This window comes from Budorcas taxicolor, chromosome 23, assembly GCF_023091745.1.
Source record: "Budorcas taxicolor isolate Tak-1 chromosome 23, Takin1.1, whole genome shotgun sequence".
Lineage (NCBI taxonomy): Eukaryota > Metazoa > Chordata > Mammalia > Artiodactyla > Bovidae > Budorcas > Budorcas taxicolor.
Genome location: NC_068932.1, coordinates 50,764,091 through 50,780,311, shown reverse-complemented (window position 1 = coordinate 50,780,311; position 16,221 = coordinate 50,764,091). Strand labels below are relative to the sequence as shown.

At 56.5% G+C, this 16,221-nt stretch overlaps 1 protein-coding gene across 1 annotated transcript in view; it reads right to left on the bottom strand.

Annotated features, from left to right (window-relative positions):
- Window positions 1-9,121: 9,121 nt before the first annotated feature.
- ADGRA1 (adhesion G protein-coupled receptor A1) overlaps window positions 9,122-16,221 on the bottom strand; it is a 36,730-nt gene continuing 29,630 nt past the window's right edge. The window contains exons 5-6 of the mRNA XM_052661131.1: window positions 11,090-11,188; window positions 9,122-10,331 (exon numbers count right to left, since the gene is read on the bottom strand). Coding sequence (XP_052517091.1) covers window positions 9,122-10,331; window positions 11,090-11,188 — 1,309 coding nt within the window. The remainder of the gene's footprint in view (window positions 10,332-11,089; window positions 11,189-16,221) is intronic.

The following is a 16,221-nucleotide window of genomic DNA, read 5'->3' as shown; positions in this document are numbered from 1 at the left end:
CTGCATTAGAAGCTGGATTCCTAACCACTAGACCACCAGGCAAGTCCCCGCCAAATCTTAACATCACAAGCGGATGTTGAATTTTATCGAGTGTGTTTTCTGCGTCTGTGACGGTGACGGTTCAACCCCCTTTATTCTGTTAGTGCCCATGTCTCAGTCAGACTGGTCCCGTGCTCGGGAAGCAGGCCCACCCGCCTCTGACACCTCCCATCTTGCAGGTGTCCCTCATCTCTTTTGTGGGGATTTTTGCGTCTACTGTCACTGGCCATAGATTTGTTTTTCCCATGATGCCCTTACATCAAGGTTATGCGCACCTCATGAAACAATTGAGATGTGTTTCTTCTTTTTCTATTTTCTGGAAGGTTTTTGTAAAATTCACACGATTCCTTCCTTAAATGTTTAGTGGAATTCTCTGTGAAGCCATCCAACTGTCTGGACCTGAGGCTTTTCTTTAATGGGAAAGTTTTAAATGATAGATTCGATTCTTTAATGGTTCAGTTCAGTTCAGTTCAGTTCAGTCGCTCAGTCATGTCTGACTCTTTGCGACCCCATGGATGGCAGCACGCTAGGCCTCCCTGTCCATCACCAACTCCTGGGGTTCACTCAAACTCATGTCCATTGAGTCGGTGATGCCATCCAACTATCTCATCCTCTGTTGTCCCCTTCTCCTCCTGCCTTCAATCTTTTCCAGCCTCCAGGTCTTTTCAGATGAGTCAGCTCTCCGCATCAGGTGGCCAAAATATTGGAGTTTCAGCTTCAACATCAGTCCTTCCAATGAAACCCAGGACTGATCTCCTTTAGGATGGACTGGTTGGATCTCCTTGCATTCCAAGGGACTCTCAAGAGTCTTCTCCAACACCACAGTTCAAAAGCATCAATTCTTTGGTGATCAGCTTTCTTTATAGTCCAACTCTCACATCCATACATGAACACAGGAAAAACCATGGCTTCAACTAGATGGACCTTTGTTGCCAAAGTGTCTCTGCTTTTTAATATGCTGTCTCGGTTGGTCATAATTTTCTTCCAAGGAGTAAGCGTCTTTTAATTTCATGGCTGCAGTCACCATCTGCAGTGATTTTGGAGCCCCCCAAAATAAAGTCTGACACTGTTTCCACTGTTTCCCCATCTACTTCCCATGAAGTGATGGGATCAGATGCCATGATCTTCGTTTTCTGAATGTTGAACTTTAAGCCACCTTTTTCACTCTCCTCTTTCACTTTCATCAAGAGGCTCTTTAGTTCCTCTTCACTTTCTGCCATAAGGGTGGTGTCATCTGCATATCTGAGGTGATTGATATTTCTCCTGGCAATCTTGATTCCAGCTTGTGTTTCTTCCAGTCCAGCGTTTCTCATGATGTTCTCTGCATATAAGTTAAAAAAGCAGGGTAACAATATACAGCCTTGACGTGCTCCTTTTCCTATTTGGAACCAGTCTGTTGTTCCATGTCCAGTTCTAACTGTTGCTTCCTGACCTGCAGACAGATTTCTCAAGAGGCAGGTCAGGTGGTCTGGTATTCCCATCTCTTTCAGAATTTTCCACAGTTTATTGTGATCCACACAATCAAAGGCTTTGGCATAGTCAGTAAAGCAGAAATAGATGTTTTTCTGGAACTCTCTTGCTTTTTCAATGATCCAGTGGATGTTGGCAATTTGATCTCTGGTTCCTCTGCTTTTTCTAAATCCAGCTTGAACATCTGGAAGTTCATGGTTCACATATTGCTGAAGCCTGGCTTGGAGGATTTTGAGCATTACTTTACTAACGTGTGAGACAAGTCCAATTGTGGGGTAGTCTGAGCATTCTTTGGCATTGCATTTTTGGCGGATTGGATTGAACACTGACCTTTTCCAGTCCTGTAGCCATTGTTGAGGTTTCCAAGTTTGCTGGCATATTGAGTGCAGCACTTTCACAGCATCATCTTTTAGGATTTGAAATAGCTCAACTGGAATTCCATCACCTCCACTAGCTTTGTTCATAGTGATGCTTCCTAAGGCCCACTTGACTTCACATTCCAAGATATCTGGCTCTAGATGAGTGATCACATCATCGTGGTTATCTGGGTCTTTAAGATCTTTTTTGTACAGTTCTTCTGTGTATTTTTGCCACCTCTTCTTAATATCTTCTGCTTCATTAGGTCCATACCATTAGTATCCTTTATCGAGCCCATCTTGGCATGAGGTGTTCCCTTGGTATCTTTAATTTTCTTGAAGAGATCTCTAGTCTTTCCCATTCTGTTTTCTTCTATTTCTTTGCACTGATCACTGGGGATGGCTTTCTTATCTTTACTTTGCAACTATTCTTTGGAACTCTGCATTCAGATGGGTATATCTTTCCTTTTGTCCTTTGCTTTTCCCTTTTCTTCTTTTCACAGCTATTTGTAAGGCCTCCTCAGACAGCCATTTTGCTTTTTTGCATTTCTTTGAGTTTCTTTTTCTTTAATGGTTGCACAAGTCCTAAAGCTGCTCCTGCGTCTTCATGGGCCAGTCTTGGTGAGCGGTGCTTTCCTAGGGCTTTGTCTGTCTCCTCTCGGGTCTCAGGCTCGCTGGCTCTGTGCTGCGTGCAACCCCCCCTTATCTTTCAGGGTCTCTGGGATCTGTCATAACGCCTCCCTTAGTTCTTGGCGTTTGCTGCTTTATTTTGTCTTGATAAGATTTGCCAGGGCAGTGTTGATCACACTAAGTTTATTAAAGAATGTATATTTGATCAACTTTTATTTTCATTATTTCATTTAATTTACTTGGGGGAAAGTTCTAATTACTATTATTTTTCGAAATTCTTGAGATGGATGTGTGACTCACCAGTTTCCAGCCTTTTCCTATGCTGTTTTGAAAATCGTGTTGATTTTGGCTGCTCAGGTCTTTGTTGCCGCCTGGGCTTCCTCTGTTGCCGAGAGCGGGGGTGCTCTCTGGTCGTGCCAAGGGCTCTCCCTGCGGGGGCTTCTCCGGTTTCGGAGCACGGGCGTCAGGAGTTGAGGCTCCAGGCTCTAGAGTGCAGGCTCAGTAGCTGTGGTGCCCGGGCTTAGCTTCCCGGGCCAGGGAGCAAACCTGTCTCCTGCCCTGGCGGGCGGATTCTTCACCACTGAGCCACCAGGAAGTCCAGCCTTTCCCTCTTCTATAGTTTATTTAGAGCTATAACTTTTCTCTAAACACAGTTTCAGCAAGACAAGGTTTAAATTGTTTTAACTGAGGTAGTTACCTATAACGTCATGTGAGTTTCGGGTGTGCAGTATGGTTACTTTATATTTGAATGTTGCAAAATGATCAGCACAGTAAGTCTGTCACCTCACGCAGTTACAGCTTTTGGGGAGGACTTTTAAGGTCTAATGACGAGGCCTTCCCTGACGTGCAGCCTTCTTGATTGCTGATCGGGCCGCGTGTCTGTGTTTCCGTTGGCGCTGCTGCAGAAAGCAGCCTTCCCCCTGTTGTGACCACCTGCTGCAGGGCCCAGCCCCAGGGACATCTGTGCCCCCAGGCTGGGGGCTCGTGAGGGTCCTGATTGTGCCCCTGCTAGACAGAGATGGTGTTCTCACTGGGTGGCCAGGTAGATCTTCCCACTGGTTCACGGGACAGGCCCGGGTGTTGGGGGCCTCCAGCCCGCCTTCCCGCAAGCCCTCCCACGCTGGGCGGCTGCTGCCCTGACTGAGGGTTGAATGACTGGGACCTGCTGTGCCTCCTTTCAGGCTGTGAGTGGCTCCTGCCGAGGACAGCAGAGGCCTGGCACTCACGGTCGGGCTCCACTGCTTTCCTCCTGGCCAGTGGCCAGTGGCCCGGGGCCTCTCACTGGCCGGAACCGGGACCCTTCAAGTGCAGAGTCAGCCTGCCACCCGTGGGTGGGGCATCTTCCCACTCTACCACCTCCATCCCCCCACGCCCACCCCGCACTGCTCTGGATTCTCTGCAGGCTTTCTGCTTCTTTGCCTAAGCCTAACCCCTTTGTGTTAATAACAGGAAGGGGGTCCCTTCATCCCACAGGCTCCACGGGCAGGCCCAGCTGAGATTTTCTTTGCCCCTAGACTAACACTGATCCATCATAAGCAAATTTTGATCATTAAAAACAAAATTACAGAATAAACTCAGTTAAACCCAGTTTAAACAAGACGTTGCCAAGACACAGAGCTTGTTGGCTCTTTTCCCCACATGAGACACAGCACTGACTTTATGCCGTGGGTCCCTGTGAGCAAGACGCTGGAATACCACCGTCTTTCCTGGATGGGTGTTGATGTCTCACGTTTCTTGAAAAATAGCAGAGGCTCCATTTCTTTTACTTCAATGTGGTACATTTCTCAAAAAAAAAAAAAAAAGCCGAGGCTCAGATTCATAGGAATGTTTCTCCTCTTTTGTCTGTTTCTGCACGTACTGAACGCAACAGCCTCAGGGCCGTGGTGTGAAGCAGGACCCAGGAACCGTCTGGGGTCTGTCTCCACTTTGCTCCAAACTCCACCCACGTTCCTGCCTTTGGGGGCCGCCCTGTCTGCTCTCAGCTTCCCCTCCCCCGGGTCTCCACAGGGCACGGCTGTGGAGGCTCCCACGCGGCCAGGGACCTGGGCGGGGCTCCCGGGCCAGCTCAGGGGTCCCCGCCACTGGTCAGTGCTTCCCACCATCCGGCTCTTGCGCTGGCTTTTCCCGTTTTCCCGGGGGTTCAGTTCCATCATTTTCACTCAAACCCTGGTCGGGTCCTCCCCAGGTGGGGCCTGCTCGGCCTGCTGGCCGTGACCCTCCTCTCGTGATGCATCTCTGGTGGGGGGTCGCCCTCCCCTGGAACCTGAGGCCGACGTTTCCTGTGCAGGATGTTTCCTTGCAGCTCGTGGAGAGAATTCCACGTTAGTGAACATTCCAAAAGGTGCACCTTCCGGGCATTTGTACTCACTGCCTCAGTTTCTGGAGCCTTTGTAGGAAACGAGAAGACTGCTTCCTGCCTGTCGGCTTCATCCCAGGAGCTCTGTCTGAGGCCTTGAAGAAGTCCTCACTTGGAAATCCCCACCCATCCATCGATGCCACTTCCCTGGTCCAGGAGGCGCCCTGTGACATCCTCCCGTGAACGTGGCCCCCAGGCCCCTGTCCTGCCCTTCCGGGTTCCCAGGCCACGTGGAGATTACTGGGGTCCCACAGCCCCCCACCCACTTTGAAGCTCCGAGGACATGGACCAAGCAGGAAACAGCCGTGGACCGTGGGCCACAGGCAGTGAGCCGAGCCTGCAGCAGGCTTGCCGTGTGAAGACGGAGGGTCTCTGGTGGGGCCAGGCAAGCATGCTGTCTGAGCTGATGCCCTGGGGCCTCTGGGACAGTGGGTGGCAGATGCTGTGAGATGCTGGAAGTCACTTGACTTCTCTGAGCCTGCTCCCTGGGCTTGATGCGGGCATTTGACAGGTGACGCGTGAAGGGCTCTTGGCCCACGCGTTGGGTTTGGCAGAGTGGGGAGGACAGTTGGGGCGTGGAGTCTGTGGGTGGAGATGGGGTGGGCCCTGGAGGAGGTGGGAAGTGGTCCCCTGTGAACCCTGGGGGCGTGCTTCCTCCGGTGGGTCCTGAGTGGAGGCGGGGGGAGGATGAAGGGAGGAAAGGGAGTCCCTGACCCATCCTGAGGGTGGGGTGGGAGGGCCACTGTCCTCCGTGAAGCCCATGTCTCCTGCACGTGCGGGGCTTGCTGGGACCCCGAGCTGAGGGGTTGGAAGGGGCTGCACACCCGTGTGGGCCCCCTCCTCCCCCAGGGCGCCCCCCTGCCCTTTATAAACTGTGGAGTGCAGTGCACACTTCTGGCCCCTCGCCCAGCCACGGGCTGCCTCTGCTCTGCAGGTTGATTCTGGCATGTCCACCACATTCTGTCCGCTGTGCCTGGCTTGGTTCGTCTCTCTGTCGGCTCCGGGTGGGTCCGTCTCTCTGTTGGTTCCGGGTGGTTCTGTCCCTCTCCCTGTGGCCGCGTCGGTCACTGTCTGGGGAGACCCTGGTGGATGCCGGCGTGGACTGTCCTCTGAGCAGCATGTCAGCAAGGCTTTCCCGACGCCCACACTGGGACCCCCGGGGCCCACCAGCAACACTGATTCTGGCTCCTTTAAGATTTTGATGCTGGTCATCATGAATTTTTGCATCATTTTTTTTTTTCAAACATTGTATCACAACCTTACTCGTCTTGATTACTGAGTGTGGGGGCCTCTGAAATGTTGCCCCGGGCATCTGCTCACCCAGCCCCCCAGGAGCTGGCTGCTTCTGGCCTGTGCTCCTCACTGGCCCCGCCCTCTCGGCCCCCCCGGACCCCCCCGCGCCCCGGTCTTGCCCCCGGGGCTCTGGGCTCCTGGCCCCACTGGCCCCTCAAGCTCTGCCCGCTGCTTTGGTCCCCAGGCCTCCCCACCCTCTGCTGACGTTCCCTCGTGCTCCCCAGGGGAGGTCTCGGCATCTGACCAGCCATGAGAGTTCTCTTGCCTTTGCGGGCCCCCCAGTGCTCGTCCAGGATCCGGTGGTGACTGTGTAGACAGGCCACACGGAGCCCACTGGCTGTGCCGACGCCAGCAGACCCCGAGGTGCTCCAGGGGCTGGAACGTTCAGAGGTGGCTCAGGGGCTTCTGGAGAAGTCGGGGGGTCAGCAGGGATCTCTTACTGAGCGCCAGCGCTCCCTGCAGCTGGGCTAAGGCTTCCCGGGCCCCCGGCAGCTGGCTCCCCAACAGCGGACACTCGGGACAGACCTTGATGCTGGGGGTGGACTGCGATGCTGGGGAGAGGGCAGCTGAGGCACCCTGAGGCCCCACCGGCTGACGCTGTCAGAGCTGCCCTGAGGGGCTGTTAGACAGCGGCCAGGCCAGGGCAAGGGTGCTGCACATGCCCTCTGTGACGGGCATGTACTTGCACACACACTCCCACATACACGTGTACTCTTCTGCGCTCACATGTACAACACAGCGCTCTCCATGTATACACGATTCACACACATGCACACGCATACACTCACAAGTACGCACACATTCACACATGCATATCTGCACACGTTCACTACTGTGCTCTCACGCATACACTACACACTCAGACATGCACACACCCACCCAGCTCTCAACAGCACATTCAGAAGCATGTGTTCTCACAGTGTACACACACGTGACATGCACAGACACACGTGACATGCACAGACACACATGTGCGCACAGCAGTTTGAACAATGCACAGATGCACTCAGCACACAGGCACACTCGTGCGTGCTCTCACACGCATGCAGGAGGCACACTCTGGCTCCAGCCCTGCCTGTATGCCCTCACACAGCACTAAGAAGTGGTGACCCAGGGTTAGACCTCAGACAGCGGTCTGCAGCTTTGACCTCTGACTTCGCATCCTCTGGGGGGATCGTCCATGTGGGGTGCCCCCGGATGTGGTTGTGTCATGGATTTTTATTCCTGGAGAACTTCACTATGGACTGTGTCACCACACTGCCCAGTGGGCTCGGGAGGCTGGCGCAGCCCCGGGACCCACGAGGTTCACTGGCTGCCATCCAGTCTCTTTGGTCTCAGGGATGAGCCGCTCTCTGCTCTGCCGGGGGCGGCAGGGCAGAAGGGGGGGGATGCCTTCTGGAGGGGCTGGGGGCAGCTTCATGGCTCCCTGGCCTGCCCTGAGCCGGGCACTGGGGGGCCTGCCCCTCAAGGGACAGAGAGGCTTGCAGATCTATGAACCAGCCACACAAAGCACCAACGAGGGCGGCACAGAGCTTCGTCCACGGCTCTGCGTCCACAGTGAGTGCTCGGCGCTGCCCCGGGGCGCTGGTCACGGGGGCCACAGGCAGGCACCAGGCTGGGGGTGGAGACGAGAGCCACCCCGCGGCGGTCATCGGTAGCTTGTCTGGTTGTCTTGTGAGGATGCAGGTACTAGACACCAGGGTCTATTACAAGGTCACTGTTAGGTTTACAAGAACCCCGGGAGTCGAGGCCCCCGTGCTGATATACTGGGCAACCTGCCTGGGACCCTGGGCACGCCTGCCCCTCCCCGCCCAGCAGGTGTGGGGAAAGAGCTGGTCCTCCTGGAGCCCCCGTCCCCACGCAGATGCTAACAAGCCTGGTGATGAGGCTGCGCAGGGCAAGGAAAGCCTGGCGCTCGGGGGGCTGGAAAACACGCGTGTGCGCGGCTGTGCAGCAACAAGTGCACGTGGGTGGTGTATGTGATGCACGCTGTGTGAAGGGCGTGTAACGTGCACACCGCATGTGTGCACCCATGGTGTACCGTGCACACGTGTGGCGTGCGTGCATGCGGCAGTGCACACGTGTGCAGTGCACCCACACACGTGGGTGTGGGTGTGGGTGTGGGTGCACACATGCACAGACCCGGCGGGGGGGGGAGTCCAGGCTGCGCACACGCTCTCCCCTCGGGCTGTCCAGGCTTCTGCCTCTGCAGGGACCCGGAGCCCCTCCTGTGGGACACGCGGCTGCCGTCACAGAAGGACTTCGGTCATTGACATGTGTCCTCTGAGTTGGACTTTGCGCCCACATGTTCATGGAAATGCCAGACCCTCTCTCTCTGTGGCAGGGACTTTATTGTTCCCAAACGCCATGGTGGGCAGGCCCCGGTCCCGACAGTGCCCAGCTTCAGAAGTCAAGTGGACATCAGAGGGTGTGTGGTGGGCGTTTCCAGGGCACAGACCCCTCAGAGGCCCTGCCGGCCCCGGGGGAGGCTGAGGGTCCCCGGAGTGAGGCAGCTGCCCGGGGGCCTGTGATGCTCTCCGGCCCGGGGTGAACAGAGAGCCAGCCTGGGCTGAGGAGCGGGCTGAGTCCTCTGACGCTCCAGACCGACAGGCAGGCTGCCTGCCTCTAAGAACAAACCTTAACGGAACGCACACGTCAGGTACTGGGAGGCGGTGGCGGTGCCTCCTGCCGCAGCCAGGGCCATTGAGGCAGCAGGGGTCAGACGGGTGCACGCAGGCACGTAGGGCGGGTCCTCCACCTGGCTGCCGGGACGCGGCGCTGTGGGCTGGAAGCAGGTGACTGTGGGCAGCTGGTGCTCCTGAGTGCGGGCTCCGTGGAGGCAACCGCAGCCCAGAGCACCTTCCCGCTCATGTCCTTCCCGGGCAGGGGTGAGTGGGGGGTCTGCCAAGGCTGGGTCGAGAGGCGACCCCCACCCACCCCAGGGGCAGAGGGCTCTGCTTTGGGGCAGTCCCGGCCGCTACACCGTTGTCTCGTTCCTCCAGGGGCCCGTGCGGATGTTGCCTGTGCTGTCCGAGCCGAAGGGGGCAGCATCCCGCACGTCGCCCTTGAGCAGCCCGTTCTGGCCGGGGCCACCAAAGGGCAGCGACTGTGTCCGGCGGAGCATCTCCAGGGGCGCCGGGCCGCGGGCCGCCTCCCTGCCGGGCCGAGGTGGACAGCTGTACAGCATGGGGCTGGGGGCGCCGCCCTCGGGCTGGCTGACCAGGGGGAAGGGGTCGCCCTGGGCACAGCAGGCCAGCGCGTGAGGGCCCACGGGGCCCTCTAGTGAGCTGGGCGGGCTTTCCGAGCGCGAGCTGTGTGGGCTGCCGTCCAGGCTGGACGGGATGTGGTAGGCGTACTCCTGCTCGGCCGCGGCCGCCCGGTGCCGGCGGAAGCAGTGCGGCTTAGTTCTGCCCTGGACACACGTGTGCAGGTGTGTGTCGTGCTCGAAGGCGTCCCCCGGGTGCACGTGGGCTGCTTCCTCCGTGAGCTGCTCGCAGTGCATCTGGGCACAGCAGGGCGGGGCTGGCGACAGGCAGCTGACGTGGCCTTGGCTGGCCTGCAGGTTGGTCATCTTGCAGTGGCTGGCGGATGGGTGGCTGAAGCCCAACGCCTTGCCAGGACAAGGCGAGTCCTGCAGGCAGGCCACGTGGCCCAGCGCGTCCCCGTTGGCGTCGAGGGCAGGGCGGGCGCTGAGCTTCGCAGGGTGGGGGTCCCGGCGGGTGGGGCAGCAAGACCACCAGCAGTGCCACACGTCATCGCGCTTGGCACAGTGGTGGATGAGCACGAAGAGCCCCAGGGTCACGCAGAAGGCGCCGTACAGGCAGCTGAAGACCATGTCCAGGAAGTGGCCCTGCGACACGGCCAGCGCCCCGAAGGCCCATGTGGCCGCGAACAGGAAGAGCGTGAAGGCGGCGGCCCGCAGCTGGGCCCGGAATGAGTGCTCATTCTGCAGCAGCGAGGCGGCCCGGCCATCGGGGGCGGGCGGCGCACCCCCCGGGGTCCCAGGGCCACCCTCGGGGCCTGCCAGCCGCTGCTGCTCCTCCGTCCGCTCCCTGAGCTCGTACCTGCGCTCCGGGTGGCGCCGGAGCTGGACGTAGGTGCCAAGGAAGTACACGCAGGTGACGAGGGCGATGAAGGCCACCGGCCCATAGAAGGCGCCCAGGCTGGGCTCCCAGGCCATCCAGCAGCTGCGGGGGAGAGGGGGTCAGCAAGGGGGCGCTCCGGGCAGCCTGCTGGGTTGGAGCAGGGCTCACAGCCTCCCCGCGGTCACGTGATAAGGAGACACCAGCATGGCTGGGCCGGGGCGGGGGCGCAGGCGGGACACAGCGGGGCCCCAGGGAGGGCCCAGGAGGCGCTGGGCCCCCTGAGAACAGGACGTGGGGCTTCGCCCCCCAGGGCAGCTGTGGGAGGAGCGCGGGGTCGGGCGGCTTTCTGGCCCCCCCAGGAGGCTCTGCTGAGGAGGGCGGAGGGACCGCTGGGGCAGCCCAGGGGAGCAGCCCCACAGCCCTCGACCCACAGAGGTCACCGCCGGGGTGGAGCTGACAGGCGGCCCCACCCTGCAGGGCCATCGGGGCGAAGGGCCCCACCCCGCCCGCCGGCCAGAAGGGCCTCGGGCAGGCCGGGAGCGCTGGAGGCTTAGGGTTACGGTCAGGGTTAGGGCGGGAGCGGGGAGGGCGCGGGGCTGGGGCGGGAGCGGGGAGGGGCAGACGGCCGCGCGGCCGACGGCGCTGTCGGCCGTCTGGGCCCCGCACGCGGCTGGGGCCGCTCAGCCGTCCTGGGCCGTCCTTCGCACCCCCCACCAGGCCTGCCCTGTGCGGCCAAACCAGCCCGTGGAGCGGGCGGGGTTGTGGCGGCGCCCGAGCCGGGGGAGGCGGCTCTGGGCCCCCGGGAGGCGCGCGGGGGCCTGCGGCCCGTCCTGCGGCCCCGCGGGGCGCCCGGTACTCACTACGCCGCATCCTCGGCCTCCATCCCGTAGTTCCTGATATCCGTGGCGGCCGTGACGCCGCAGATGACCAGAGGGGCCCCGCCGCCGACGAGGTAGAACCTGCGGGGAGGGGGCGCTCACTGCCCTCGCGGCCCCCGCACCCCAGGGCAGCCGCGCTCCCTGCGCCGCCCGCGGGCCAGGCAGGGGGAGGCCCTGCTCTCCGCTGTCCACGCGGCAGCAGCCCGGCTTGACTGAAGAGCGCTGCCGCTGTCCTGCCGGACCTGGCCTCCCCCGCGCCGCAGCCCCCACACCCCCTCCCCACGGCCCTCCCCCACCGCCATGCCCCTCCCCCATGTCCCGCGTGTCCCCTCCCCCACCGCCATGCCCCTCCCCCATGTCCCGCGTGTCCCCTCCCCCACCGCCATGCCCCTCCCCCATGTCCCGCGTGTCCCCTCCCCCATGCCCTCCATGCCCCGCGCCCCTCCCCCACCGCCATGCCCCTCCCTCGTGTCCCCCGTGCCGCCTCTGCTCCCACACACCCCGTCCACGTGTCCTCCCTTCGCCTCTCTGCCCGCACAGAGATGACCCTAGCCGGGCCCAGCGCGTGTGTCTGGGGGCGGGCGGCGCCCTAGTTCAGCAAGAAGAACAGAAGGACGTGAAGGCCCTGGGCGGCGGTGGGCCGCGGTGGATGGGGCGGGGCCGCGCACCCCGGCGGACGGCCTGGCGCTGCGGTGGGTGCTTGCTCAGGTGCCCCCTTGGGCGTAGGTGTCGCTGGGCAGCGCTGGACGCTCTCAGCGCCTGCCCGCCGAGTCGCCCTCCGCCGGGGTCCAGGCCACACCTGTCGGCAGGGTCAGTGACCCACGGGTGCGTGCGCTGGCCGGACGCCTCGGGAGGAAGCGCTCGGAGCCGCAGTTCCTCAAGCCTGGCAGCCGAGTCTTCTGCGGCCTGGGGCAGGTTCTGGCGTGTGACCCTTCCAGAGGTGCAGGGACTCATCCGGGTAGGTCCTACCTTCGGGGCCTTGGCCAACAGCTCCTCCCAAGGATGCTGCCCCACGTGGGATCCTGGGGGTGTGAGCGTGGGTGCTTGGCCATAAGTATGTGGCTGTCACACACGCGCAGAGGGCAGCCTTGGGGAAGCCCGGGGGACAGAGCGGGACGACCCCCACAAGAGATGCCATTCTCAGGATGCCACAAGCACCCACATCACTTCGACGGCACCAGGCCCCCAGTGACAGGAACAACTCCGGGTCCACGGAGGAGAGCCGGGAGACCTGCACGCAGTTACCCGGTGATGGCCGGGCCTCTGCGCCCCCAGAAAGTCTGCTCCAGAAGAAAGGGCAAAGGAAAACACGTCCCAGACAGAGACGAAGCCCGGAAGGGTCCTTGTCAGCTGACCTACACTTCAGGAAATGCCAGATGAAAGCTTCCAGGCTGGAGGCGCACTGCACAAATAGGGGCTTGGAGGAACGGAGACCGCAGGAAGCACTGAGTATTTGGGTGAAGAGAAAACATCCTGTTTCCTCCTAGCTTCTCTAACATATGTATTACTGATGAAAGAAAGACCTTAACACTGCCTGTGGAGTTTGCAGGACTTCCTGATGATGGCTCAGAGGGTGAAGCGTCTGCTTACAATGCTGGAGACCCGGGTTCAATCCCTGGGTGGGGAAGATCCCCTGGAGGAGGAAATGGCAACCCACTCCAGTATTCTTGCCTGGAAAATCCCATGGACAGGAGCCTGGCAGGACATGACTGAGCAACTTCACTTTCACTTTCACTTGTGGAGTTTACAGTGTATGTGGGGCAACACTGATGATGTCTGTAGCGGAAAGAGTGGGGGGCACAGGGTCGCAAAGTTTCTAATTCTCATGGTTTTTACGTGGAATAGTGTGACTTTCAAACTATAGAGATGTGAAAAGGTCGTGGTCACCCCTAAAGCAGCCATGAAAAGTAATAAGCAAAAAACTAATAGATAAAATGAAATATTAAAAATAACTCAAAAGAAAAAATAAAAAAGGAAAGGAGGAACAGAAAAAAAAGAGAAAAAGTAAAAACAGAAAACAGAGAAATGGAGACAAAATCAAAATGCCACTAAATTTTAATGGATTAAACATTTCAGTTCAAAGGCAGCGATCATCAGAATACATCAATACCAGCAAAAAACCAAGACCCTGTTATATGCTGTCTACAATAGGAGAAAACATTTTAAATAAAAAGATATACAGTGGCTGAAAATTAACGGATGGATAAAGCTATCCGCACGAACTGACTCTAAGAGGCCAGAGTGGCTGCGTTAATACAGGACAAAATAAACTTTAAGAAAAGACAGAAAGGACGGCATTTCATAATGACATCCATGTTGATTCATAGGAAGACATTTAAACTGTAAATGTGGGGGGCCAGAGGGAAGATTCAAAATATGCGAAGCAAAAATGGACAGAAATAAAGGGAGAAATAATTCCAAAATCACAGCTGGTGTTTTGAACTCCCCTCTCTTAGCAACTGATGGGACAAGCAGGCAAAAAGTTAATAAATACAAGTAACATTAATCATGTTTCCCTAATGTTCATTCTTTCTAGAAAATCATATCCAAAAATTGCACAGCACGAATTCTTTTCAAGTGCACACCATCTATTAATCATTGCAGATGATATGATGCTTCATAAAGCAAGTGCTGATAAGTTTAAAAGCATTTAAATCATACAGAGTATATTCTCTGAGATCAAAATGAGACTAAATTAAAAATTAATAGCAATAAGGTAACTAGGAAAACCACACATATCTGAAAAATGAGATGTTATACTGCTAAATAATTCATGGATGAAAGAAGAAATTATAAGGAAATCTGGAAAATATTTTACCAAAGTGAGAAAGAAAGCTCAGTATAATATTTCTGGGATGCAGCTAAAGCTGGGCTTAGAGGGTCACTCACAGCTGTGAATGCTCCCGTGAGAAAAAAAGGAAGATTTGAAGTCCAGCGACTAAAGATCCCACCTCAACAGGGCAGAAAAATAAAAGAGCAAAGTGAACTCAGAGTAACCAGGAGGAAGGAGATGATAAAAACAGGGGCAGAAATAAATGAAAAAAGAAAACAAAACCAAAGTCCAACAAGAGCCTACTGCAAAGCACAGGGAAGCCCGCTCAGCGCGACGCGGCAGCCTGGGCGGGAGGAGGGTGGGGGAGGACGGACGCCTGTGTGTGTGGTCAGGGTCAAACGTCAGGGTCAGCTGGACGCGGGCAGGAGAAGGGTGGGGGAGGACGGACACCTGTGTGTGCGGCCAGGGTCAAACATCAGGGTCAGCTGGATGCGGGCAGGAGGAGGGTGGGGGAGGACGGACGCCTGTGTGTGTGGTCAGGGTCAAACATCAGGGTCAGCTGGACGCGGTCGGGAGAGGAGTGTGGGGGAGGGCAGACACCTGTGTGTGCGGCCAGTGTCAAACGTCAGGGTCAGCTGGACACGGGCGGGAGGAGGGTGGGGGAGGACGGACGCCTGTGTGTGTGGTCAGGGTCAGCTGGACGTGGGCAGGAGGAGGGTGGGGGAGGACGGACGCCTGTGTGTGCGGCCAGGGTCAAACGTCAGGGTCAGCTGGACGCGGGTGGGAGGAGGTGCCATGAGTGATGTCGACCTTTTAGGGGTCAGTGAGCTAAGTGGACGAGAGTGGGTGAATCTAACTCAGATGACCGCTCCTGTGGGAATTCCCAGGTGGCACTAGTGGTAAAGACCTGCCTGTCAGTGCAGGGGATGCACGAGATGTGGGTTTCAGCCCTGGGTGGGGAGGATCTGGAGTAGGAAAGGGCAACCCACTCCAGTACTCTTGCCTGGAGAATCTCATGGCCAGAGGAACCTAGGGGCTACAGTCCATAGGGTCACAAAGAGTCAGACACACTGAAGTGACTTAGCATGCTCTGTGGGCAAGAATCCCTTAGATGAAATGGAATAGCCCTCATAGTCAACAAAAGGGTCCAAAATACAATACTTTGGTGCAGTCTCAAAAACAACAGAATGATCTCTGTTCATTTCCAAGGCAAACCATTCAACATCACAGTAATCCAAGTCTATGCCCCACCCACTAATGCCGAAGAAGCTGACGTTGAATGGTTCTATGAAGACCTACAAGACCTAGACCTAACACGAAAAAAAAAAAAAAAAAAAAAAAAGATGTCATTTTCATCATAGTAGGTTGGAATGCAAAAGTAGGAAGTCAAGAAACACCTGGAGTAACAGGCAAATTTGGCCTTGGAATGCGGAATGAAGCAGGGCAAAGACTAATAGAGTTTTGCCAAGAAAATGCACTGGTCATAGAAAACACCCTCTTCCAACAACACAAGAGAAGACTCTACACATGGGCGTCACCAGATGGTCAACACCGAAATCAGACTATATTCTTTGCAGCCAAAGATGGAGAAGCTCTATACAGTCAGTAGAAACAAGACTGGGAGCTGACTGTGGCTCAGATCATGCACTCCTTATTGCCAAATTCAGACTCAAATTGAAGAAAGTAGGGAAAACCACTAGACCATTCAGGTATGACCTAAATCATATCCCTTATGATTATACATGCTTATACAGTGAAGGTGACAAATAGGTTCAAGGGATTAGATCTGGTGTAGACAAAGTGCCTGAAGAACTGTGGACAGAGGTTTGTAATACTGTACAGCAGACAGTGACCAAAACCACCCCAAAGAAAAAGAAATTCAAGAAGGTAAAGTGGTTGTCTGAGGGGACCTTATAAATGCCTGAGAAAAGAAGAGAAGTGAAAGGCAAGGGAGAAAGGGAAAGATATATCCAACTGAGCGCAGAGTTCCAGAGAACAGCAGGGAGAGACAAGAAAGCCTTCTTAAGTGAACAATGCAAAGAAATAGAGGAAAACAACAGAATGGGAAAGACTAGAGATCTCTTCAAGAAAATTAGAGATAGCAAGGGAACATTTCATGCAAAGATGGGCTCGATAAAGGACAGAAATGGTAGGGACCTAACAGAAGCAGCAAATACTAAGAGGTGGCAAGAATACACAGAAGAACTGTACAAGAAAGGTCTTAATGACCCAGATAACCGCGATGGTGTAATCACTCATCTAGAGCCAGACATCTTGGAGTGAGAAGTCATGTGGGCCTTAGGAAGCATCACTATAAACAAAGCTAGTGGAGGTGATGGAA